The 26,798-nt window shown below is 32.5% G+C and overlaps 1 protein-coding gene across 1 annotated transcript; it reads right to left on the bottom strand.

Annotated features, from left to right (window-relative positions):
- Nucleotides 1-25,816, bottom strand: LOC133178843 (uncharacterized). Its single transcript, XM_061313517.1, has 7 exons — nucleotides 25,480-25,816; nucleotides 21,323-21,384; nucleotides 17,623-17,719; nucleotides 17,448-17,481; nucleotides 16,998-17,102; nucleotides 178-297; nucleotides 1-74 (listed from the first exon to the last, which is right to left on the bottom strand). The coding sequence occupies exons 1-7, from the start codon at nucleotides 25,684-25,686 to the stop codon at nucleotides 1-3; spliced, it is 699 nt and encodes a 232-aa protein (XP_061169501.1). The 5' UTR covers nucleotides 25,687-25,816.
- Nucleotides 25,817-26,798: the final 982 nt, after the last annotated feature.

Here is a 26,798-nt window from a genome sequence, read left to right as displayed (position 1 = left end):
TTAGGTGGTTCCCATTTCAGAAAAAGTTATAGAATTGTTGACAGCCTCTGGTACACCAGGTGGCAAAACCTTGGCTAAAATAAAAGTTTAAAAACGTGAAAGAAAAAATAATTGAAAATAAAGTACAATATGGTAATTGTTTTTTAAAATGTTATAATTTTTTTCAAATATACTTACTGTATTTGGGCTTGGGAGTTATGGGACCAATCACATCACTAGACTCACTAATTTGAAAACCTTCAAGATTCTTGGCCTGTATGTGGAAGTTGTATTCCTTGTCCTTTTTTAATCCCTTCACTGATGAAAAAACTCTCAAATTCAAGTTTTGTAAACAAAACAAATTTCAAGAATCACTTTTGTAAAACATCTTTTCACAGTTTTCAGCCATAATATACTAATTACATGCAACAAAAGGACATGTAAATCCGCTTACTAGTTCATAAGAAAGATACATGTGTCAACAAGTAATCAGTTACTCACCCTCATAAACACACTCATCTACTGGGTAGTCATTAGCCTGCCTCCAGTGGTGGGGTCTTCGTATTCTATGACATATCCTATAATCTTCTTAAAACCATCATTTCTTGGTTTGGTCCAAGAGAGAGATTGACAAAATCTTCATCAATGTCGAAAACACTTGGATGTCCAGGAGGATCACAACAAGCTGAGGGAAACATTTAATATTTTCAAAATTTTTCAACCCAGTTCATCATGCAAGCACAAAGACATTCTTTTAATTGTATACACCAATCAATGCTCGAATCTTAACATATCCCTTCATATTGAAACGAAGTCTTAAAGTTTGGAATTCATTTGATATCTAACAATTCATGTTCAACAGAATTATTACTTCACTTCAGCTTAGCTTCAGGGGAGAGATCAAAATTCATACACATCTACAAAAACTAATCAATCACCTGAAAATGAATTTCTTTGGCTACCACTTAAATATTTAGATGACTTGCAAAATAAAGTGGACAGACAGGACAGTATATATAGCTTGAACGAATAGGGATATACTAAAATACTTAACTAAATGTGCATTCTCAACCAAATTTGTGCACAGTGCACTATTTAAAGAATGTCCATACAAAGTAGTCAAACATGTCAAAATACCAATCCCAAAGATCTTGAACTTAGCATTTTACAATTTTTTCCTCATAAAAATAGACGAATTCAAAATTTGATGAAAAATATTAATGCTCTCAAACTAGGAATAATTAACATTTTTGGTGGAATGGCTCTGTTCAATGGTACCAGTTATGGAAGAAAAAAAAATGCTGCTGTTTGTTCTTTATCACAAAATACATTGTATTTAAAAAAAAAATTCCATTTCTTTTTTATTTTAAACATTTTTTCCTTTATATTCCCACAAAAAACTTTAATCCACTATTGTTGTGCCACTCTACGGGTACCTCTAGGAACCATGATTGGGAAAAAAATTGTACAGCACTTTCTGAGGATAACAGCTAGGACATTAATATCACTAATCAATGTCCTGTTGTGACATACATTCCAATGAAAAACTTCAATCCTTCAGGTATCACACCGGTAATTGTTTTCACTATGTAATTCTATATAGAATAAAAAATCATTAAAAATCAGGTATTCGAATTCATGAAAAAATATTTAGCAGGAAGTGTTAAACGTTACCAGTCACATCAGCTGACACCAAAAAATAGGGTACCTACACGGCATTTTCTGATTTTTTCCATCCGCAAACAGGAATACCCTCAAAACCACGTGTATTCAATGTGTTTATAAACATCCTGTGTGCACCCCAGGAAGTGGCCTCCTATGCCCCGAAAGAAATAGTTCCTGTCAAAAACCTTTAATATTTTACAAAGTACATAAAATATCCTAAGCACAGATACCAAAAATGTAAAAATAGAATAAGGGAAATTAAAAAAATTTCTCACAATAAAAAAATATTTCTTTATTATGTATGGAACTACAATTGACTAAGTTCATTTTGATTGGTCAATTACCAGTGTGATACCTTGAAGGACCTTTGAAGTTGTCAGATTTTTTTCTTTTTTGCACCTGAGATTTCTTAAATAACTGTCACTAACATCCTGAAGTCTGGGGATCTAATTCCCATTATTGCTGGAGATATGATGCATTTATCTCCCTTACTCCAGAGCAGTCAAGAATACACACTGAGCACTCTGACAGAAGTTTTTTGTGCATATTTTGAAGCAGAATTTCATCCTTAATAGACTAAGCCTGGCAACCAATTTTGTATCCGTGGAGAGTATATGCATTGTTCTTCACAACAAACAAAAAATAATTCACAAGTCTGAGACCATTATGCAATTATTACATAACAAAATTGCATTTTACCCTCCTAAGAATGACAAAATTTACAGAAATTGTTAAATATTAGGCTGATAGTAAAATCTGCATCTGGTCAATTTATGTTCCAAATAAAGCCTAGGTGCTTGTCTACAACCTGCTATGCAGAAGTTTATCTAAAAGCTGTGTTGTAACACAGGGCAGTCCAAATGATATCAGCATCTGGGGAGGTTCTAGACAGCTCTGACACTCCATTAAACTTGCTTTGATGATAAGAAAATGAAGAAAACAATTCAGATGTAATTTATTGTTGTGATTTATGTAACTGGCTTTCTCTGCAGACACAAATTAGCCATGAAATTCCAATTGAACATACATAATTATCCTCTTTTCACTGAATTACTCAGGAATTTCAAAGGTGTTTGATGAATTTGCATGATTAATTCAAGATTACAGCTTTTTGTTTCACCAAATTTACATAAAAATTCAACATTTAAATTTGAAAATATAAATCTTAAACATTTTTATGGGTCTTAACACTTTTAAATGTGAATAAATGCAACAAAGAAACTAATATCAGGCCATCCTCCATGATTCTTGGAGGTGGGTGGGTGTACAAAAAATGCTGATAAAATTTATAGGAAGTGACAAAAGAAGAACATGGCACTTTATTAGCTGAATTATGGTTATTCTGATATTTTGATTGTGTAAATATGTCAAATTTCTTCATCACTTTAATTTGTAATTTATTAATATTTCAGTATATTAATGTGTTTAACAAATCATGCTAAAATAAACATCCTGACTGAGACTTAATTTAAAAGAGAGGGTCAACACCTACATAAAAGTTGTAAAATGACAAAAAACATTCTCCGGCAAACTGAAAAATCTTGAATGTCAGCTGCGAAAGCATGGAAAAAGTCTAGAGAACCATAACAGGCATACCATGGTGCTAAGTGACATTCTGCACCATATGTGTGATGCATGGTTGGGACTCAGAATAAGTATTCACTCTCATGCCCTGACAGTATTTATGCATTTTTGGTCATAAGCTTCTTATTTTTGAAAAATTCTTAATAAATTTTATTTGTGCATTACTTTTGTTAGACAAATTTAACTCATTTCATTATTTCTATTCCTCCACTCCAGTAATAAATGAATCACTTAAGGTGAATAAAATGAAAGTAAACCCAGTCTCTGTAAAATTTAACACTTTTTAAAAACATGTTTTACTTCTTCACATTTTATCGCAGTTGTCGCTTTTGTTGAAAACTCATTCGCAAACCCAGAATTAGTCTATTCTTGAAAAAATCAGCCTAAAGTGCTTTTACGGCAAAGGCTGTAGACACTATAATTGACTGCGGTCAGGTGGTGCACAGAGTTTAAAGTCATATAAAATAAAAAACCAACATTTTCTAACTTCTTTCTACATGTCAGATGCATAATCCTCCTTTGAAAGTCATAATTTGGAGTTTTGAGGTTAAAACATGACATATCATTAGTATTTTACATAGAAATCTGTATAAATTAATGTCAACCCTGCTTCTAAATTTAGAAATATGTGCTTTCACACAGAAAGTTCATAAAATGACATATTTTGTTGAAATATGCCTTTATAAAATTAAAACTGCCTTTAATATGGGTGTAGATGATTTTACACAATCACCTTCAAGGTATCACACCGGTAATTGTTTTCACTATGTAATTCTATATAGAATAAAAAATCATTAAAAATCAGGTATTCGAATTCATGAAAAAATATTTAGCAGGAAGTGTTAAACGTTACCAGTCACATCAGCTGACACCAAAAAATAGGGTACCTACACGGCATTTTCTGATTTTTTCCATCCGCAAACAGGAATACCCTCAAAACCACGTGTATTCAATGTGTTTATAAACATCCTGTGTGCACCCCAGGAAGTGGCCTCCTATGCCCCGAAAGAAATAGTTCCTGTCAAAAACCTTTAATATTTTACAAAGTACATAAAATATCCTAAGCACAGATACCAAAAATGTAAAAATAGAATAAGGGAAATTAAAAAAATTTCTCACAATAAAAAAATATTTCTTTATTATGTATGGAACTACAATTGACTAAGTTCATTTTGATTGGTCAATTACCAGTGTGATACCTTCATTGTAGCCCTATCCTACCCCACTGTAGATGCACTTCATTTATTTATTTTTAATTACAAAAAGACAATTGAACAAACTACCATGTTATGACCGCATCTTATTATGACATTTTTTTTTATATGTTGATGTAAAAAAAATATTGATTCCATACTGGTTCCACCTACCCCATTAAGTCAGATTTGAACATGCAAACTTGAATCTATACCATGTCAGGACACTTCCACATAAGTTTCAATGGTTTATAAAAAGGAGACTTTTATATGAATCAAATTTTCACTGTTTCATAGCTACTTCTCCTTGAAAAGTTGGTCACCATTCATTTAAACAAATTAAAATTGCTAAGTGGTTCTCCAGAAGAAGTAAAATGCTCCTGAGCTTTTGAGTAGATTTTTGTCTTAACCTATATTTCCACTTTTGCATAATGTTTTAGTTCTTACAATAAATTTGGATTCTACAATACCAATTAAAATATATTCAGTTAAAACTCCATGATTAAATTCCATACCAAAAGCATTAAGTGAGGAACTACTGTATGTGTACTTAAAAAAGCAGGCTTCATATTTTAGGGGGCCCTTGGTGCAGACAACAATGCCCTAATTCATGAATACCACTAAGAAATCATTTATAAATACAATATATGGTACAGACATTTAGAGCGCTAATTCATGATGTCGCCAACACCTCAAAACCCAGTGATTTCGCTAAATTTTGAATACACTATTTTATGGACACATACAGTATATTTTGTGGCGGAAGGTTTTTTTTAGAAGAAAATGATCATTTCTTTCTCTTTCAAAGTATTTAAAGTATGCTAAGTTTGGATTCCTATTTTTCCATGCAGCCTACACACAGAGTTATTCTGAGCCATGAATTGTTTTATGCTGGTCCTAAATTATATATCAAATAAAATATCATGAATTCTATCATTATATTTGATAAGTATAGCAAATATATTGTGAAAATCCAGAAAAAAATTAAATTAAGCTTAAAATTAGCACTATTTTGGTAATATCTAAAAATTAACATCACAGACCCCCACTTTTAATTTTCTTTTCTGAATATATAAAATACTTTTAACCATTCTTCTTAAATTCAGTAAAATGTCATTACATTCAAGATATTTTATTGCTTGATAAATTTTTTAATGCCAGAAAAATATTTTCTGAGTGCAAAAAGGTCAAATAATTGAACTTGCGAAGTAATTTGAAAATTTTTTGTTCCCATAATCTATTTGAAAAAAATATTGGAGGAAAAACTTTAAAAATTGATTTCTGTGTAAGACGTATTTACAGTGCAAAAAAGTCAAACTAAATGCTCAATAGCGCCAAGAGAAGCACATTAACCCCTATTTTTTGTTTTGATTTTTAATTAAGCTAGGTGTGTAGATTCTAAAAATATACTTGATAAAAGATTCTCATTACTTTTGAATTTAAAATTTCAAAATTATGCTTTGTAAAGTAGAAATCTGGTGTCTGATTATAATCGATAACATTGAAACACTAGAAGCTGATTCCAAACATTGATCGAAAATGAAAATAAACCAATGCAAGGAAACTCACAACATCTGTGTGATAAATGTATACAGACAGGGAAACTCACTACATGTGGGTAAATAATGCACTCTGGCAAGGAAACTCACTACATGTGTGTTAATAATCACTACTAAGTCAGAAACGTACTGACATTCCCATTTTTTACTGATAAACTTAGACAATTACTGACCATGTGCTATCTTTACTGCAAAACTTAGACAATTACTGACCTTTTTGCTGCCGGTGCTGATAAACTTAGAAAAGTGCTGACAATCTTAGTCGGTGCTGTTAAACTTAGACAATTACTGACCCGTTTACTGTCCCTGCTGAAAAATTTAGACAAGTGCTGACATTTACTGATAATTACTGTCCCCATTGTTCTCGCTCTCGGGGAGGCTGCAGTGGTGTGAAAATGTTTGTGTGTATTATACTTTCAATTTAGAAACAATCTTAATTTAATCTCAATAATATTCTGAAATAAAATGCGAGTTCCAAGACAGTTAAACTGTTTAAACTAACAATTTTTTTTTATTGATATCTGTAAAATAATTCATAATACGATGTACAACTAATTATGCGTGAATCAAGTTTAAATAATTATTGTGTGGAATAATTGTACTTTATTTTTATCCCTGTTAAATCTAAAATAAATAAATTAATTAATTAACATATTGGTTTTCATTAATTCATACCATCGCAGGCGGATGCTAAATATGCCCTTTTTTTAATGTATTTTAACGTATTGATTCCAGTTTACATTGATCGGAAATACATGTTTGTAATTTTTTTTAATCAAGTAACAGGAAAGTATATTTTCAGACTTTCTTTGAACTTGTTGAAAAAAAGCAGTTCCTCTTCAAGGAAGGTAACAATTGCCGATATAAATTATTAAAAATTATGTCTATGATGGAAATTGCGGTGGCTAATGTACTAGAGTGCAGAAAGACTGATGGTATAAAAAAACTTGAATAGATGTTCGATAAAATTTGAATTCTCAGTCGTATTCAATTAATTTAAATTATTATTATATATTTATTTAAGTCCTATTCAAATAATATTGAACAATATAATTTATTTATGTAATGAGTTACATACAGTGATAGGCAGCACACATATTAATTATTTCTCTCTCCTCGTAATTTTAAGACGTTCAAGGAATCGTGTTAATGCAACGCTTCTTTTCTTTCTTTTCCAATGTTTTGAGCAAAGGCAAACATTATTGTGTCGATCTCATATTTGAGAGGATTCTTAAACTGCTTTTAATTTACGCAATGAAACCATATTTTTCAAAATTATCTTACGAAATAATGAAAATCGCTGATTCGTCCGACGCCTTCTCTTTTATTCGTTTACTTTACACGTGCTAAAGCAGTGAGGCGGGACCAAGATACGTTCTTGTATATCTTAATAATATGAAATTTGCAGTGGTCAGTTTATATCAATAGGCCCTCATTGCCTATTGTTCTATGTCTGCGCTTGACCACTGGTGTAAGGAGTAAATATACAAACTGATTGACCACTCTGCATGCTCAGAGCAAAAATGAGTTAATGGTAGTTTCACAAATTTTCTATCAATTAAATTTAATATATCATAAATCTGGTTGATTGCCGAATTCAAAAAAAGAAAGAAAAAGAAATCGTTGAAATGAACACCGAAATTCACTGATTACTGTTGTAGAGTACTTAATCTGAACTTCAGCGATCGATGTTGTTTTCCTCAGTGTTTCAGAGTTTCTTTTAAGTAATTCCACTGCGTTTAAAACATAACAATTTTATTCAAGCTATTACAACGTGAAATGGATCAATCGCAACTTCTCGGGCCTTTCCGACTAGCGGAAAAACAACTTCGAATGTATTACGTAGACGTCATAATAAACCCCCTTTTCACAAACTTTGAAATAAATGTGGGAAGACCTCTTATCTGTGGAGTATAGAGTTTAACTTTATTAAATGTAAGAGAGGATTCACGAGAAAGATCCCTCACTGCTCAATGGCCATGAGTGCAGAGTGCAAGGTCGAAATGTGCACGAAAATTATTCCCACGCTTGATGACCATGAGTACAGTATACAGGTCGAAATTTACACGAGAAAAATCAATCACTGCCTAATTTTAGAAAACTAAATTGTTGGACAGTTGGACATCTTGAAACAGGATAATGGCAGAATATATTTATGACTGTATATTTACTCAAAGAAACTTACCCTTTAGCAAATTATGAAATTAATTGGGGGGGGGGGGGGATAAAATGTTTTGCGATTTTATTTTCACCAAAAGGCGCTTCATACCTACAGTGTATGATTATTCTCTATCATTTTATTTTAATTGTTAGCATTTCCATTTTAAGGGGTATGTCAGTTCTTAATAAATGCAAATTTAGTTTCTGTGTACTCAAGCGACAATTCAAGGGAATGAAAGAGCTTGACTCGTGATTTGGTAGAATTCCGTTAGATACATGTAAATGTTATTTGTCGATGATTTAAGATGTGCAGACAATTTTAGGATAGTACGGATGCACAAGGAAGGGAATGTATTGTTTGATTTGCAAAGGAAAATAACAGAAATTGATATTTTTATTCAGAGCAAGAAGTTAAGGGTCTTGTTTGAGTTGGATATGTAAACTGATACTGAATTCATTTCATCCGCGTAACTCCGACAGAAAAATTATTAATTATTAAGGTGTATCCGAATTATCACTAGTACTGACACTCTGAAGCCGAATGCGTTAAACACAGTAAACAAAATCATGAAATGTATTAAAGTGCAATGAATTATCGTAGAAATATTTACATGTGTAATAGAGAATTAGTATGAAATGTATTTCTAACTTAATACATGATCCTCTTTCATTAATAGTGACTTTTCTTTCCTGTTGCACGTGGAAAATACACGACTGTAATTTTAAATGCCGCCAGTTGATTCAAAAAGCTCAACGAAATATTCATCAAAACATCAAAATTAGATTTAATCTTCAATATTAGCATACACGTATGTTTTCCAAGTTACATGAAATTGTACCCAATATCTTTATAGTATACATGAAATGAATTCATTTGCTACTTTGCAGGGTGAAAATCTATGTGGCCACTTGGTACAATATACAATCTTTATCATTATTATTAGTATTTTTTATTCATTTGTTTCAGTTTTGATTAATATTTTATATCGTTCTTTTTTTTTTTTTATAAATAAGATTAATACTATACATTGTAGGTCCCCAACATCTCCCGTGCCGAGTTGCCGTTCGTGTCTCTCTCTCTCTCTCTCTCCAAAAAAAAAATCAATATTTATCCAGGCGAAGTGAATGAACATAGTTTTAGATACAGCATAAATTCGACTGAGAATAAATTTTTATTCTTCTGATCTTGTTGTATGTAAATTATATTCGAATAATTATTCTTAAATTGTTGATTAAAAGTTCAGAAAATATACGGTAACTTTGAATTATGTCCTGTTTCTTTGTTGTTTTTTTTTTGTTTTTTTTTTGTTTTTTTTTTTTTTTTTTAAGTTGATAAACAAACTTTACATGCATCTTCAAAATGTTTATCATCTATGGTAAATGCAAGCGACAACCCATTCATTATAATTGTTCTCTCACCTTACCGTTCCTTGAAATGTACGTCGCACACTAACCCGACTTAACAGAAAATATTAGAAAGAAACCCCTGAAAACCATGTTTTTGCAACACTATAGTAGTTATTAAATTACATTGTATTATTTTTTGTTTGTTAGAAATTGCAGATAAATCTTAAAAGTTTGTGTCTTTCCAGAACTTTGCTTTTTACATATTATTTCTAATTGATAATTGATAATTCATTTTAATTTATCTCATATAAATCTAGTAGTATTTTTTATTTAGAATAGTAATATTTATTCTAAAATGAGGGTGAGAGGTGTGTTAAATTGCTCATGACAAAATTGTGTTGAAGAACAGACAGGTCTACCGGTCGCCGTAATGTTGCGTAACTAACTTCCTGTGATATCCGGCGAGTGCCCTTCTGTATAATGCTGCAGTGACACCTATTGTCTTATTTTCTCGCTACCGTACACACTCGGATCGCCTCAGGCGATTTCTTCTACACAAAGGTGCTTCACAGAGTTTCCGATTGTGTGTTCGATAATTCTGTAGTTCTGCTAGTTATCAAGTAACAGACTTGAAACATTTTGAAAGAACAATAAGCACAGTATTACTGTAAAATCAAACCAATTATATACTGAACAAAGTATCATTTTCAATCCAAATTGAGTTAAAATATACATGCATACGATATTTCTCGTCAAACCGCTGATTTTTTTTAAAAATAGATCATTTATTTATTATCAATTAATTCCAAATGAGTTGTCATGCATTACAAATCATAACAGTAACAATTGACGTATGAATTAAGAAAATACAATTTACAAGTGCAACTGAATAGAAGGACATTGACCCTAAATAAATCTCTCTGATGGGAATCCAGAAATTCAAGATATGGAAATCAACTATCATGTATTCTATTCAAAGGAATAAAATGAGCAATAACTAAATCAATGAATACCAAGGATCAATGAGTAAATACAGGCCATTAAGGAGGAAAAGTAAACTATAAACTTTAAAACATTCATTAAAATCATCCTTTCTTCGGGGGGGGGGGGGCTTTTCAATATATATATTTTCCTTCAAATGCTGGAATAAGCGTATGTTTAAGTGTACAGCAACACAAATTGAGGGCGGGGGGGGGGGGGATCTACGTCAAATTTAATGTATGAAAATTACACCAAAAAGTGTATTCTCAGAAAGGGGGGCACCCCTGGCTCACCGAATACTGCGGGTCCAAAATTAATATTGTTATTAAAAATTAAATGCATATAACACATCTAACAAGACAGTTTTATTTTTTTCATACATAATTAAACAAAAAGAGGGAGTACATGTAAATCAAAGAAATAAGAAATAATAATTTTTTTTTATAATCAGTAGGAAAAGATCACTGTAAAACGCCATGATATTTCGCTAATAAACGCCACTAAAAAGAGTTAAACTTTATAAATTGCTTACCGGTATCTGCTGAAAGGTTTTGGAGTTTTATGTTTTCCTTATGAAATATTCTTAAATAAATAATTCTACTATACATTGATCGTAGGAGCTTTATTAAATATCATTGGGGCATAGATAAAAAATTATTTAATTTTTAAAAATCAAATAAACCCTCTTTTAAATAAAAAAAATCAATTTCACACATCTGCAGTCTCCCCGAGAGCGAGAACAATAGGGACAGTAATTATCAGTAAAAGTCAGCACTTGTCTAAGTTTTTCAGCAGGGACAGTAAACGGGTTAGTAATTGTCTAAGTTTATCAGCACCGACTAAGATTGTCAGCACTTTTCTAAGTTTATCAGCACCGGCAGTAAAAAGATCAGTAATTGTCTAAGTTTTGCAGTAAAGACAGCACATGGTCAGTAATTGTCTAAGTTTATCAGTAAAAAATGGGAATGTCAGTACATTTCTGACTTAGTAGTGAATGTACTCTGGCATGGAAACTCACTACATGTGTGTAAATAATGTACTCTGGCAAGGAAACTAACTACATGTGTGCAAATAATGTACTCTGGCAAGGAAACTCACTACATGTGTATGATAATTTTAAACAGACAAGGAAACTCACTACGTGTGTGTAAATAATATACTCTGGCAAGGAAACTCACTACATATGTGTAAATAATGTACTCTGGCAAGGAAACTCACTACATGAGTGTAAATAATTTACCCTGGCAAGGAAACTCACTACATGTGTGCAAATAATGTACTTTGGCAAGGAAACTCACTACATCTGTGTAAATAATTTACTCTGGCAAGGAAACTCACTACATGTGTGTGATAATTTTAAACAGACAAGGAAACTCACTACATCTGTGTAAATAATATACTCTGGCAAGGAAACTCACTTCATATGTGTAAATAATGTACTCTGGCAAGGAAACTCACTACATGTGTGTGTAAATAATATACTCTGGGAAGGAAAATCACTACGTGTGCAATTACTGTCCTCTGACATGGAAATTCACTACATCTGCGTGATAAATTTTAAAGTTAAAGATAGAAACTCAAAACGTCGACACAAATACTGAGGTATGTGACTAATGCAGAGATTATTAGATACTGTACGTAGCATGAAAAAAATTGCTGGCTTCACATCAATGTTGCTATGGAATGAAGGAAAAAAATATACTACATGTTTTGTCTTTGATGAAAAAAGAAAAAAAAAAAAATAAAAAAGATAGAAATAATGTTATATTGTAATTTATTTCAATACAAAATTTAATATTGCAATGTATCCAAGGTATTGTAATAGGATTTTTAATTTGCAATACCTAGCACTTAACTATGAACACAATGAGTGATTTGGCAATGTTAAAACAAACTACATTTCCTTTGCAGTAAATTCATCATCAACTTGTTCCTACTATGGATAAATTATATATGGCTCAACTAGTATTATAAACAATGAAAGTATATCCCTGAATAGAAAATAGCAAAATTTATATTTTTTTCCCTAAAAATGTATGTCTGTAACATGAATATATTTCATTCAGAATGAAAGTAATAATAAAGAAATAATCCTTGAAATATTATGTTTTTTACGTTATGTCAAAATCTTGACGCGAGCCCATTGCAGAGGTTTGAGAGAGGAACGAACGACTACTCTGCATAGGAGATTGGTAAACAGCAACCCCCCCCCCCCCGCCAAACAAACAAACAAACAAACAAAACAAAAAACATGATATAATATCTAATCATAATATTTAACCTCCTGGGGTAGTGAACTCTATAAAACATGTTTAGTAGACTTATCTATAATGCATATCATAGAAGAAATATGGAATCAAAATAATCATCCCAAATTAAACATACATGTATTAACCATTAGAGAGAATCTAGGTATGTCACTCCAGTTTGTTTACTTTGTACCCCATTGGTTTTTCTGAGTTGAAATCATGTTTTTATTTCAAAATGAAATGCCATTTCACATTCTTTTGACATATAATTCAGTCTGTCTTTAATTTGATGAAGCTTTTAAATTGGATTTGCATCTCATAAGAATCCTACAATTTATTCTCAAATACAAATCAATCAGTGTTTTGGAAAATCCTTAAGTAAAAGCAAGAGGCCACTCAATCTCATTCATAACAGTATGTCACTTCTTTTCATATCCATGCTCAATACATTTCACTCTGATTCTTATTCTTCATAATTTCAATACTTTGCCGATGCTTCATTGTGTTAGCAATGTATACCAGTTCTTCTTACTTTTACACTAATTCCAGTTCTTAACTACTGTAACATTATTTTTAAATTTGAAAATTAAATCTCTGTTACAAATATCAATTTAAATATTTTTGTTGTAGGCAACCAAGAATTCAAGTAATGTGAGAAAAACAAAATGCCAGTAATATGTCTTCAATTATGTCATAAAAATGACTCTGGCCATCCGAACCGAGCAGCATCCAATCTTATAATTATGTGTTGATACTTATAAGTGTTGTCAAATCGGACAATTTTTAGTAACCGGTTACTCGCTTACTTTTCTGATCAAGTAAACGGTTACACGGATGGATTTTTTTTAGACCTTTAAACATCCTTGCTCATGGTATGTATTCAATAATAACTGTAATATATGTAACATCATTACAATTTCCATGTTTAACATTTACATACTGGCCAATATCAAACGCAAATGCACTGTAGATGCATTTCATTTATTTATTTTTAATTACACAAAGACAAATTAAAGCTTCTAAATGAATTTGTTCTTGAATATCCTGTAATAGTTGGCAATTTTTGCAGATGTCCTAAATATAAACTTACTTTAGTTTTGTTTCTGTGTATGTTAATTTCATTTTACATATTTTACACCTTTCGAATTTAAATTCTTTTAAAACATTTCGGAATCTATGCTTTTGATGGCTGTGGAGGCATCTTGTTTAAAATTAATCCTGTACTGCGGACTAGCACAGTATAAGTGAGGTAATTATAATTAACCCAGGTTTTCTACATTGTATACTGCTTGGCAATCAAAGCCATCGATTAGATAAACTGTGAAAACTAAGTGTTATCAAAACAAATCGGTCATGTTTGTGAAACGCTAGATCAAGTCTAACGTTAAATAACGGTAAATAAAATGGTAGAGGTGTACATTCATTTCTGAACAAAATAACATTTCTTTTCTACTTTTGTCTAAATATCCGAGTAACTGAGTAGCAGTTTTACTATCTGATACTCGCATTGTTTGCTGATTAACCGGTTAACCAGGTACTCGTTGACAACACTAGTAGAAATGGTTAAAATGGCATCACACAAAATAAAGATAAATTAATTATTCAAACAACAGGGAGTAATACAGTAAAACATGCTTACAATAGCAAAGAGCTGGGGACCAAAATATTTAATTCTTTATAAACATAAACTTTCCATTTACAACACTTTTAAATCTATGGGGAAGGAAATAACTTCAATGTAAGCATATAAATTCATTTTAAGCATGTTTGCTATAACAATGTTCTGGCTGATTGATTTGAAAATTTTATAAATGGTTCTTCAATGATGTGCACAATTTAGGAGACACTGCAACAAATGGAAGCTAGACCACTGCTCCTTGATGAAAATATATCCTTGTTCGTAACCTTATTATAAATCTAGCTTAATAGTCAGACTGGGTGAAGCCTATCTTTATGAAGTATTGATACTGATGGTGGCATTACATAAAATCAAAGGCCTGAAGGCCTGAGAGACGCATCGCACTGAAGGTAGAAAACTCAAATTTTTTTACTCAGAAAAATTTGACATACATCTTGAGGGAACGAAAAAAAATCAGGAATAAAAATAAAAATTAAAAATATCATTTCTTTGAGGTTAAAAAAAGATTTTGAGTCGTGGCATTTTTTTAGTCGGTCGGAAGAGGGCAAACAAACATTTTTTTAAAGATAGTCTGATATATCAATTATAATTCATTGATATTTAAATTAATCTATAATTGATTTTAATTATACTTTTATTTTTTTTATTCTTTCATTATAAACATAGTAGAAAGATGAAATAATGAACAAGAATTTAGAAATGAATGATTATTGAATAATTCTATATAATTTCATATCTGAATTTTTTCCGTTTCTTTCATTATGAGCATTTTTTTTTTAAATATCAATACTTTGTCTTAGACTAGTTTTATCAATCAAAATGACATAATACGTAAACCATAGTGGGATACATGAAATGTTCATATAATTCGGACTGAAAAAAAAACAATCGGGAGTGGTATACGGTATACTATGAAACACGCTTCTTCCGATATTTTCGATAAAATTAACTCAAAAAGTCTTTGTTTATACGGTATTAGTAAACCTATAAATTGAAATCCACTGTCATTGCAATTTTTTATCAGATATTTTATCATACTCAACTGACATTTTTCCAAAAACCGATCATTTCACCGTTTCGTGTCACCCTTCCTCGTGGAATTTTTTTCCCAAAACAGTCTAGACGAACTCCAAAAACAGCTTTGCTTTTCCGGAAGTAAGAAATTGAGACTGAAAAAGACTTCGAAAATAGAGTCCGCGCATGCACACGCACAAAAAATAGCGATTTTTTGGCAAAAATGATGGGTCTACAAAAACTTGTAACTGTTAAAAACTTGACAGAATTTTACACATATATTAGCATTCCAGTATTTTTATTTGTGTACAACATCTGAATTGAACGCGTAAGTTCTTACCATGGTTATTTACCGATTTTTTTTTATCACATACGAACAGATATTATTATGAAATCATTTTTAAAACTATTAGCTATCAAAATGAAATCTTTAAAAACCACTCTTCTAGAAATTAAGGTCACAACATGTCTTCTAAATATAAACCTGTGAATATCTCTGCTCCGTAGTGAAAAATGCGCATTTTCTAATTAAAATACATACAAGCTGGGTGTCTTCAAAAACAAGTAAAAGCACCTAGATATCGTAGGAACAACATAAAATTTAAATCAAGGAGACAATAAATCAAATAAGAAAATAATTCTTACCGGCAGTATTCAATTCGATGTCGTATAATCCAATTTACTACTATGCAAGAGTTTGAAGCAATAAATAAGTCAATATCCACAAAATAATTTCATAAATATAATTATCCATTCAACAAAAATTTAAGTAAAGTCACAATGCACTAAATACTGCCATTATGCAGCCGTATATTTGAAGAAAGCGAACGACAATCCATCGTTTGTTTACATCGGACGCCATTTTGCCGCAATGCATGATGGAGCCAAAGACTTCGTTTTCGGAGTTCACGCCGTTTTTAGAGTTCGTCTTGACTGCGAAAGGTGGCCCTTGTTGCAAAAATTTATTCAGTTGAACATCTTACTATTCGTTTCATCAAGTGAAAAAATAAATTAATGATTTCCCTTCTATTTCTATAAAAACAACCATCTTGTTCCTACTGTTAGTGATGTTTTATAAAATAAAATTATTGTATATTTTTCTCAGATATTCGTACAAGTAATGTCGTATTACAAGGCCTAATAATTTATGGCAAGAGCTGTTGCGATGTAAATAGATCTTACTCCGCGTAGCACATGTTTGTTTGTTGTTGTTTTCTCTCTTTCTCTATTTTTGTTTTGATTTGTAATTGTTTCTTTTTTGTTATCTTTGTTGCTTTCAAAGTATAAACAACATATATATGTGAGATTTTATGTTATTTGGTATTTAAAATAGACAATGAATATCACCAACTTGTCAATATACATTTGCTCTATTTTCAATGGCGTATTTAGAATCAATATTGTGGAGTCCTTTGTCGCCGCAGTAATTGAAAAAAAGAAATGGGGGTCGACTGCAATGAGGCCACATCGCTGTTAGGGATGCGCCTCAAAAAATAGTTTGTGTCCAAAAACATGTGAATAAACATGATAAATATTAAATCCCTCTTTATGACTTTATGATATCATGAAATTAGCTTAACAGCAGACTGGGTAGTGCAACTTGTATAATTATATTTATATATATTACCTGAATTAATCTCATCATCATCATCACTGTCAAATGAATTTCCATTGAATTCCCAACTAAAAGGGTCCGATTCCACTTCCACATCTGAGCTAGCCATTTGGATGTCTAAAACATCAAAGCATTTAGATTCAACATCACCTTTTAAAAATTAAAACTGTCTTCAAACAAGAGGCCCATGGGCCACGATGCTCACTTTGGTCAAATAGGTTCAATAAAAGACTTACTTATAGACACAAAATATTACAAAAAAATTTATCAATTCAGATTCTGAGATCTTATTTTCCAGGTATAAGTCTTCTGCTAAATATGTCTTTGTGTGACATCATATTGTAACTAGGGGATTGCTCTAAAATCAGCCCCAGTATTTCCAATTTGTTTAAACATCATTTATGTTAAAAATTATACAAAAAATATTTTTTGGAAAAAATATACAAACTTAAATTTAAATACAGATCAATCTGGATTTTAACTTTTTTGCACAAAACTATAAATTAAGAGCATATAAAATTATAATCATGTAATGAAAAAATATGAAATTCAAGCAATATTATCATTCTTTCTACATCCATCCACTTTACAAAACAAAACCACAGATGTTGAGAGTAAATAAATAATATAAACTTACTTTTATAGCCTGATATAAATTTGATCTCAAAACCTTTCTGGTCAAAGCCAGCCTGGCAGTAAAAATCTGCTTCTGACGAAGGTGACATTCGTCTTCTCTGAAAATAGATGTGATCAGGGAATACATAAGCTTTAATTCATAACATACTATATAAATGGTGCCTGTTTTGGAGGGTAACAAATGAAATTGACACCCTTTTGAAAACCATTGTTAACATTTTGTTTTGTCATTGAAATGATCCCTCCTGAAATATTTTATCGACCAAATATTAGAAGATTTTTTTTAAATTTTAATCAATTCTTTGCCTGTAATCAAATGACCACCAAAACTTGTGTTGGATCTAAGGGAAAACAAGTTTCTTGGTTGACTAGTGATTCTTTTTACAAAAAAGTTAACTGTTTATTGATTTTTTTTTAAAACATATAAACATAGGTAATCAAAGATTACAAAGCTCAATGAATGGTACATGTGTTATCTATAAGTAAGGTAAATCAAGGTTGTACCAAGGTTGTACCAGGTTGTATGTTGTAAGGTTGTACCAATTTTGTGTGAGATCAATTATCAATGCAAGTTTGGTTAAAGTAGGACTTATAGTTGCATGGGAATAGACCTGCTCCAAAAACTTTAAACTTAAACTGTTTACTCATAAAGAAAATGTAGGTCAGTTCCAGCATCCATAGCATGTCTGGTAGTGTCCATCCCTAGTTTCGTCATCCATGCAAGTTTAGTCATAACATGTCATATAGTGATAGAGCTACTCCAAAGACATTACTCTGGTCACATATCTGAAAAATGTAGGTCAGATTCAGCATCAAAAGCAAGTCTTCTTGTGTCCATCTTTAGATACATCATTCCATGCTAGTTTGGTTCTGGTAAGGCTAATAATTACTCATCTGGAAAATAAAGGTTAGATCCAGCATCCAAAGCAAGTCTGGTAGTGTCCATCCCTAGGTGCATCCTCCATGCAACTTTGGTTCAGGTAGGGCTTAGTTACTTGGAAATGCATGGACTTGCTCCAAAAACTTTAACCTGGTCACTCATCTAGAAAAATTTAGGTCAGATCCAGTATCTGAAGCAAGTCTAGTATTGTCCATCCCTAGATGCATCATCCATGTAAGTTGGGTCCAGGTACGGCTTATAGTTACTTGGGAATGGACTTGCTCCTAAAACTTTAACCGGGATGCCGACACAAACGAAAATCAATAATTATGATTTGCCATCTAAATCACATGTTCAATTTCAAGTGTGATTTACAACATTTTCATAATTTTATTCGGTAAACAAATAAAAAAAATTACAAATTCATTTTTAATGGACCCAAATTATAGCTTGTATAGCCACTGTATTAGTGTAAAATGTGCACTGTGCCATTTGGCTGACCCCACAAAATGCAAGAAAGCCTGATTTTCTAGTTTGTAAGTTCATTGCAGTCTGCACTCTTGGTATTCATCATCGAAATTAAATGATATCCATGATTTATCATATAACAAGAGGCCCAAGGGCCTTAACGGTCACGTGAGTATAAAACAATAATCCATAGAAGATCCATAGAGTATAAAATAAACTGATAGAACCTTAATTTGTTGCCCAAAAGCAAGAAAAATAGGATGATCATGATCTTCGAAATAATTAGTCTAATATTCAGTAACAACTCATAAATTAAGTTCTAATCTGTCCCCCATTTAGATTTTTTTCCTATAAGTTTTATTTTCTAATATGCCCCCCCCCCTTCCCCCGAGGGTCATAATTTGAATAATCTTGAATCTACACTACTGTAAAACACTTTTTATTCACAAGAACTTTATTTTTGCGTAATTACGTGAGACAGTGTGCTCGTGAAAATTTCATTCTCACTTATCTTAGTATTCCTAAAGATTATATACAGCAAACACATTTCGTGAATATTCTGTCTCGCTAATAAGGAGTCAGTGACTATCTCGCGAAAATGAAGTGTCCCGAAAATTTAGTGATCTACAGCACCTGAAGATGTTTCTGTATTAAAATGACTAATCATGGCTTTGTTGTTCTTGAGAAGAAAATTTTTAAATGATCTTTCATATATATTCCTAACTAAAATTTGATCACCTGTTGTGTCCCCTCCCTACCCCAGGGGGTCATGATTTGAACAAATTTGAATTTACATTACCCAAGGATGCTTCCATATAAATAAGACAAATCATGGCTTTGCTATTCTTGAGAAGAAGATTGTTAAAGATTTTTCCTATGTATTCATATGTAAATCTTTGATCATAAATTGTGGCCCCACTCTATATTACCTGAGGATGCTTCCATGTAAATATAACCAATCATGGCTTTGCTGTTCTTGAGAAAATAATTTTTTCAAGATTTTTCCTACGTATTCCAATGTAAAAATTTCATTGTTCATTATGGCCCCACCCTCCCCGGGGATCATCATTTTAAGAAATTTGAATCTACACTACCTGAAGATGTTTCTACATCAGTTTCATCTTTCTTGGCCCAGTGGTTCTGGAGAAGATTTTTCCAATGTATTCCCATGTAAAACTTTGATCTCCCATTGTGACCCGCCCTGCCCCCGGCAGGGGTGTGCAATTACCATTGCCCAACGCTCAGGGCTACCAATTTTAGAGGTTGGGCTATCATAAATCTATACTGCATTAGCCTGTCGGGCTAGTAAATCTGAAACGAAAGTATATGTATATTTACATCGACTGAATTGATGTACGAATTAACTTGTTGTAAAATCATAATCTTTAATTCTTTTCAACATATATGTATTGTGTGTTGCTATCGCCAGTCGTTTCAGTGACTGTCACAATTATATTCAATAAAAATAGGGAGAAGTACCTGACAATAACATAGTGGAAACCATTATTTGTTTTATTTATTTCAACTTAATTTTTTTTTTTTTACCTTTTTGTTATACTTATACATGTATTGTTTTCGGTAGTTAATGGGCTAGTGATGATTGTCAACCTCAAGCTAGTAACTTTGTTACTTCCACTAGCCCAGGCTAGTAACTAATTTTTGTAATTGCACACCCCTGCCCAGGGGTCATGATTTGAACAAACTTGAATCTACACTACCTGGGGATGTTTCCACGTAAGTTTTATCTTTCCTGGCCCAGTGGTTCTGGAGAAGAAGATTTTTAAAGATTTTTCCTATGTATTCCTATAATGTAAAACTTTGTTCGTCCATTGTGGCCCCACCCTACCCCTGGGAGTTATGATTTTAACAAACTTGAGTCTACACTACCTGAGGATGTTTCCACATAAGTTTCATCTTACCTGGTCCAGTGGTTCTTGAGAAGAAGATTTTTAAAAGATGCCATTAATTTTTCACTAATTCTTAGTTATCTCCCCTTGGAAGACGGTGTGGCGCCGCTTCATTTGAACAAACTTGAATTACCTTTACCCAAGGATACTTTGTTGCAAGTTTGGTTGAAATTGGCCCGGTGGTTCTTGAGAAGAAGTTGAAAATGTAAAAAGTTTACGCAAGACACACACCCGCACGACGACGGATGAAAACAGATACATGTAGCAATAGGTCACCTGAGTGACTCAGGTGACCTAATAAAATCAGAGCCACCAATCAACATATTGACATCCACTGGCTAAGCAACAAACTTTTCCTCTGATGTGGTTCCTAACTCCAAAATATCAAGTCATTTTGCATGGCTGCACCACAGATTTATGAAATTGATGCATATGGAAAATATTACCTTAGGCCATTCCAAGTTTTTTCTATGTTTAGCATCCACCCATCTTTCAAATACTTCCCTACCTATTCGCAAAAAACACACAAACCAAAAAGTAAAACACAAGTCATTATAGCCATAAAAATGATGTCATTCAAAGAATATGATTCCATTAATCTATTTTTCTCGTAGAAATATTTATTCTTCAGCAAAATCAAGGTATTAAATGCTTAAAATATTCCAAATATGGCATATTGTAGACAAATACTTAGAGAAATTGACAGAATTCAGTGAATCGACCAGAATAAACAATTTCAGGACTCCTGATTTTGTTTGTTTGTTTGTTTTTTTTTTTAAGGGATGTCAAAAAATCCAAGGCACACGCGGACGCTAAACATTGAAAAAACTTGGAATGGCCTTAAATGTACAATGAAATACCATACTAACAAATTCTAATTAATTATCTAGGCTCGCTCTTTGATCTCTAAAAGTTGGCATTAAAAAATGATTTTGGTTTAAATATATTTTATTCTAAATACTTGCTGTAATAGATGACAAATCTCCATGAAGTTCTAAAAACAGAAAATTTATTTCCACATATCTGTTATCAAGGTGGCAGGGGATAATTTTTCTTTTCAATGCCAAACATGTGCCGAGGGGGTAGGCATATGCATGAGGTCAATAAAAACAGATCATAGTTTGGGGCAGTTTTTTGGGTGCTAATTAATTGCACTTCATATATCTATAGCTCAAAAAATGTGTCAACGTATAACATGTAACCTACATATTAAAGTGCACATGTACCGAAAATGCACTTGGAGGTCTCCAAAGATTTTGGCTTGTTTTTCCAAGATTTGGGCTGCTGTCGCACCTATACAGCCCATCCCATTCCCGAGCGAGCAGGATAAAACACCCAGTATTCTGTAGAACAATGCATGCCCTAATGAAAATTCACCAATTGATCTGGGGCCATTCACCTTCCCTCTGAGATGCACACCACGGCTTTTCAGCTGAATTTCCTCTGTGACTGACCAAATGTCTTAGTTTTGCATTTACAACTCTATATATGCTAAGCATCAGAGTGACACCTACATGATGCACATCATTTTTCTCAGCAAGCTCTGCTACACTGCACATGTACATGTATCCCATAATTATTCTATTCATTTTTCTACATAAAATATCACATCAATCAGGGGATATCTCAGTTTTTAAAGAAATTTGACAGCGCGTACTAATCTATAGTATGAAACTATCCCCTGCCACCCAATGTCATATGGCCATAGTCAAGTCGTACCCAAGGCAATTCAAATCTTAACATGTTAACATACAAACATATTATGGTTTTGAGTTGACACAGATAAATGCTGTTTTTATTCTCACGGATCAAAAAGTTCCTTGATAAAATGGTTTGCTTAACGGATAAAAGTTATGTAATTGATCCTAAAAGTTTCCTTTTATTATATTTTGCTAGTTGTAAAGGGGTATATAATAAATTTATCATTATAACAGTAACTTGATCCTGAGACCCGTATTACGTCTCGTTCACAGGCGCGGATCATCAGATCAAACTCATTTGATCTGATGATCCGTGCATGTCAACTTGACATGATACGGCTCTTCGGATCAAGTTACTATTATAATTATATATGTATATATATAAACTGGCCTCTGTTCTTCTTTCAGAAAATATCATAGGCTCAATTTCGTTGAGTCAATAATTTGGAATATCCCATGATTATCTCTTAATTTGAATCACTTAAACATGTTAAATCAACACATGCCCCTGATCGGCCGAGAATTGCAAAATTTGGTGGTAATTTGCTTTACATTTAGATTATTTTACAACGTATACTTTAAAATTTATTAAATATCCATTCCAATAAACAAAAAGAACAGATTACATTTATCGGAAAACAAATTTTTTACTGAGAATAAACATAGTTTGAAAAACTTGTAGTGTTTTGGGCGAGTAAACATGGTACTGAAGGAGATGCCTATCCCGTTAGTATATAGATCCCTGACTTAATGCATAGAATAATGATTATACGTTAAAAAAGTGTGTTATAAAATTTGCATTGTCTGTTTATGATACGGAATACAACAGATCTAGGGCCTATAAGTCAAAAAATTTATTTGTTTATTCATTTGAAAATTTTGTTACAATTCCAGGAAATGCAGACATGGCTCTTCTTTATAGTAAAATTCTGCGCCAGATTTTCATTTTGCTCAGTAAAAGTTCACTTCAATTATAATGCCCTGTTCACACGGAGAGTTTAATTCGAATTAAACATAAGTTACTGCGAATTAAATTTGAATCGCATTCGCACAGGGAATTTAATGCGAATTAGTTTAATTCAAATTAATTAACTGCACATTAAATTACTTCGCATTAGCTCCGTGTGAACGCTAGGCGAAGCTAATTCGAATTAAATTTTGACGCATGCGTAATGGCACAATTAAGTCACATGCCACATGTCTGTGGACAGATATGGATACTTATGCTATTTTTTAGTGGAAAACAAAGTAAAATTATGTTAATCACTGAAATGTGCATAGAGACTATGACAGAATGTAATATGGGTTTGCTGCGCATAAGGCAACGTGATTTGAAAATGACATCATAATAGCCTTACTGAATAGCCTTACCGTAGAAATAAAATTTTAATTCCCATTAGTTTACTTCGCATAAGCTGTAGTGTGAACACAATTTAATTTGCATTATTTTAATTCACATTATTTACTTCGCATTAATTTACTGCGAATTAAACTCTCCGTGTGAACAGGGCATAACAATTTAATGCATGTTACTGTCAATCAAAAATTGTTTTAATCAGTAAATCATGATGCAAAAACTAACATAACTTGCAGAAGTCAGCATAAACAACTTCACTAGCGATTCAAGATCCCATTCAAAAAACATTGGTAATGTAATGCAATATCATGCACTCAAGTGTATAATATATAATTTTCTTATCGGTATTGTAAAACAATTGATACCCCATATGAGTTCCACATGGTGAAAAGAAGGACCCTTGACATGACCGACTTGCTAACCATACATGACCTCGGCCACTACGTGGCCTTGGTCAGGTTAATTAGAATAATCTAACTGTGTCTTGGGACAGGCCCTCACTACAGTTAGAATCCCTCCCATATACCAATAATATAGCAGAAAATTGCAGAATCGCTCCGAAATGATTTTGGAGAAAATTAATGAAGTTGCATTGAAAATAACAGTCAAATTAATCATAAAAAACCTTTTGAGACTGTAAATACCTTTCATCTAAAAATTTAATCCATATAATGGAAGAATTCAACACTTTTTCACCAACATTTTTTACTCGTTTCAAATTTACACAAGATGTTGACATTCAGAACTCTCGGGATATTTCATAGTAAATGCACAAAGTTAGAGTTATCTCCCGTATTTTCTTTGCTACATGGACAATACACGGAATGCATTCTATCGTTAAACAGGGTCCGTAGGACATTTATCATTTTAATGATAGAACATTCTATCTATGGTCAGGTCAGTTCACCTCGTAGACCAAGTCTTGGGTCCGTATTTCACCATGTTGACCTCAGAAGAGGTAATAAATTGTTAATATTGTTAAGTTATGAGTTGTCATCAATTTATATAGGGGAGTCAGCTTGTAACAATTCTCCTGGTTACGAGTTGAATTTTGTCGTTTCATTAATATGAGTTGACCTATTGGGTTTGATCTGATCTACTCAACATGCTAGAGGTTCACGGCGATATACTTTTGACTTGGCGCTCCGAGGTATATAAGGAGCGTAGGGACGTTTAACCGAGGCTCTTACTTGTAGGAGGAGATCTGACCTAGATACGATCATACGAGGCTGGTTACGAGTTGACCAAAAACCCTTAAACAGACACTGTAACTTTTCTGTGTTTCCCAATCCCAAACAAGGATAGACTGTAATGCAGGCCCAACTGTGTTCATTGTACGTGTATAAAAAATGAATAAAACGGGCACTATAAAGATTATCGTTCCGAAAAATTGACACATACAACAGACCTAGTTCGAATTTTCTCAACTAAGTGACAACTTTCCAAAGTTCACAGTACATACGATGAACTTCAAGCATCTTCTAAATTTCCATCTTCAAAAGTAACAAGAGAAGATTTTTATACTTTAAAGCTTACAAATACTTACAAAACTGTCTTTCATACGCAATGCAGTCTCAGTGATCAGTTCATGTTCATGTTGTAGGGTGTTACCTTCGCTTAACTGGTTCTTGTGAACTTCCGGTAACCAGCACATTTCTGAAAAGTGAAAATCTTGTAATATGCAGGCAATATTTATGACTTTTAGAGTGGGACAGTTGCAAAGTATGATGGCAAAGGTACTTATTTTGGCCATTTTAGGGTGGGACAAGTCATTTTAACAACAAAAGACCCTACATACATAATCTATATAACTCAGTAACTGTAGGGCAGTGGCGGATCCAGAAGGGTGTCTAAAGATTAAGGGCCTGGGACACAAATCATAAATGCAATATTTAGCAACAACAAAATAAAAATTTCTTAATCTTTATACGAATAATTTTGGTTATAACAGGGGAGTTGGCGCCCCCCCTCCCCCGAACCCCCTCCTAATAAAGGTCCCTGATTTTATTATGAATTGAGAAAAGACTCATGAATACATGTAGTTATTCAAATACATGAAATAAACCCTCAAATCACAGGTTCCTCCTAGTTTTTGGACAATTTAGACCTGGCCTTCAGTGCAAAACTGTCAAATTAATCAATATAATCAAATTATCAGGAAATTAATTAATCAATTTAGATTTAGAAAGTATGCTACATTTAAGATTTAGACAGTATGTTAGAAGCATATAATATACTTTTAGTCAAGAGTGTACAGGGATTTACCCTGGATTGTATTCCATACACCTTGAGGCTGAATCAAGGGTGTAGGGGATTTACTCTGTGTTGTATTCCATACATGTGTGCAGAAGGCCCCAGTGCTTTTTTACTATGCCTTGTGACATCACAATATTTTACCTTCAGCTCAAGCTGTACATAGTACATGTATACTAAATTACACCAGCTGGCTTGCTATACAAACAAATCTTGTATTACAAGTTAGCTTGCTGCTTCAGCCTCTGAGGATGTATAGAATACAATTTACCAGAGGAAAATCTCTTTACATCCTTGATTGAATTGCAGTGGATATATCCCTGCTAGAATTACAAGAAAAACAATCCAATGCATGTCATATTTCCTTAGAAATAAAAAATGTCATGGTCAAGTAAGATTTTATACAACTTTCAAACATTTTCAGGTTGCATGATATCCAAAATCATGCACTTTTAAAATTCCCAAAATTATTTCATTTAGAAAAGGAAATCACCAAATATTTTGCAACTGAATGGAGTCTGTACCCTTCAAGTAGTAGCCATCTATATCACAACCTCAACATGGCTGATGAAGGAGAAATTTAAAGGTCATATTATATTGTATATATGTACA

Source organism: Saccostrea echinata, unplaced genomic scaffold (assembly GCF_033153115.1).
Source record: "Saccostrea echinata isolate AGI-Se365-2 ecotype Australia unplaced genomic scaffold, CSIRO_AGI_Sech_v1 ptg000003l, whole genome shotgun sequence".
Classification (NCBI taxonomy): Eukaryota; Metazoa; Mollusca; class Bivalvia; order Ostreida; family Ostreidae; genus Saccostrea; species Saccostrea echinata.
Note: the sequence above shows the minus strand (reverse complement) of the source record. Positions and strands in the feature narration are given on the sequence as shown.

Excerpts from the sequence above, each read along its gene's own strand:
- LOC133178843 (XM_061313517.1), bottom strand. The coding sequence starts at position 25,686 with ATGGCCAAAATAAGTACCTTTGCCATCATACTTTGCAACTGTCCCACT. Across the intron at positions 21,385-25,479 it reads TGCGTATGAAAGACAGTTTT|GTAGGGAAGTATTTGAAAGA; the intron begins GTAAGTATTTGT and ends TTTTGCGAATAG. Across the intron at positions 75-177 it reads AACTCCCAAGCCCAAATACA|CCAAGGTTTTGCCACCTGGT; the intron begins GTAAGTATATTT and ends CTTTTATTTTAG.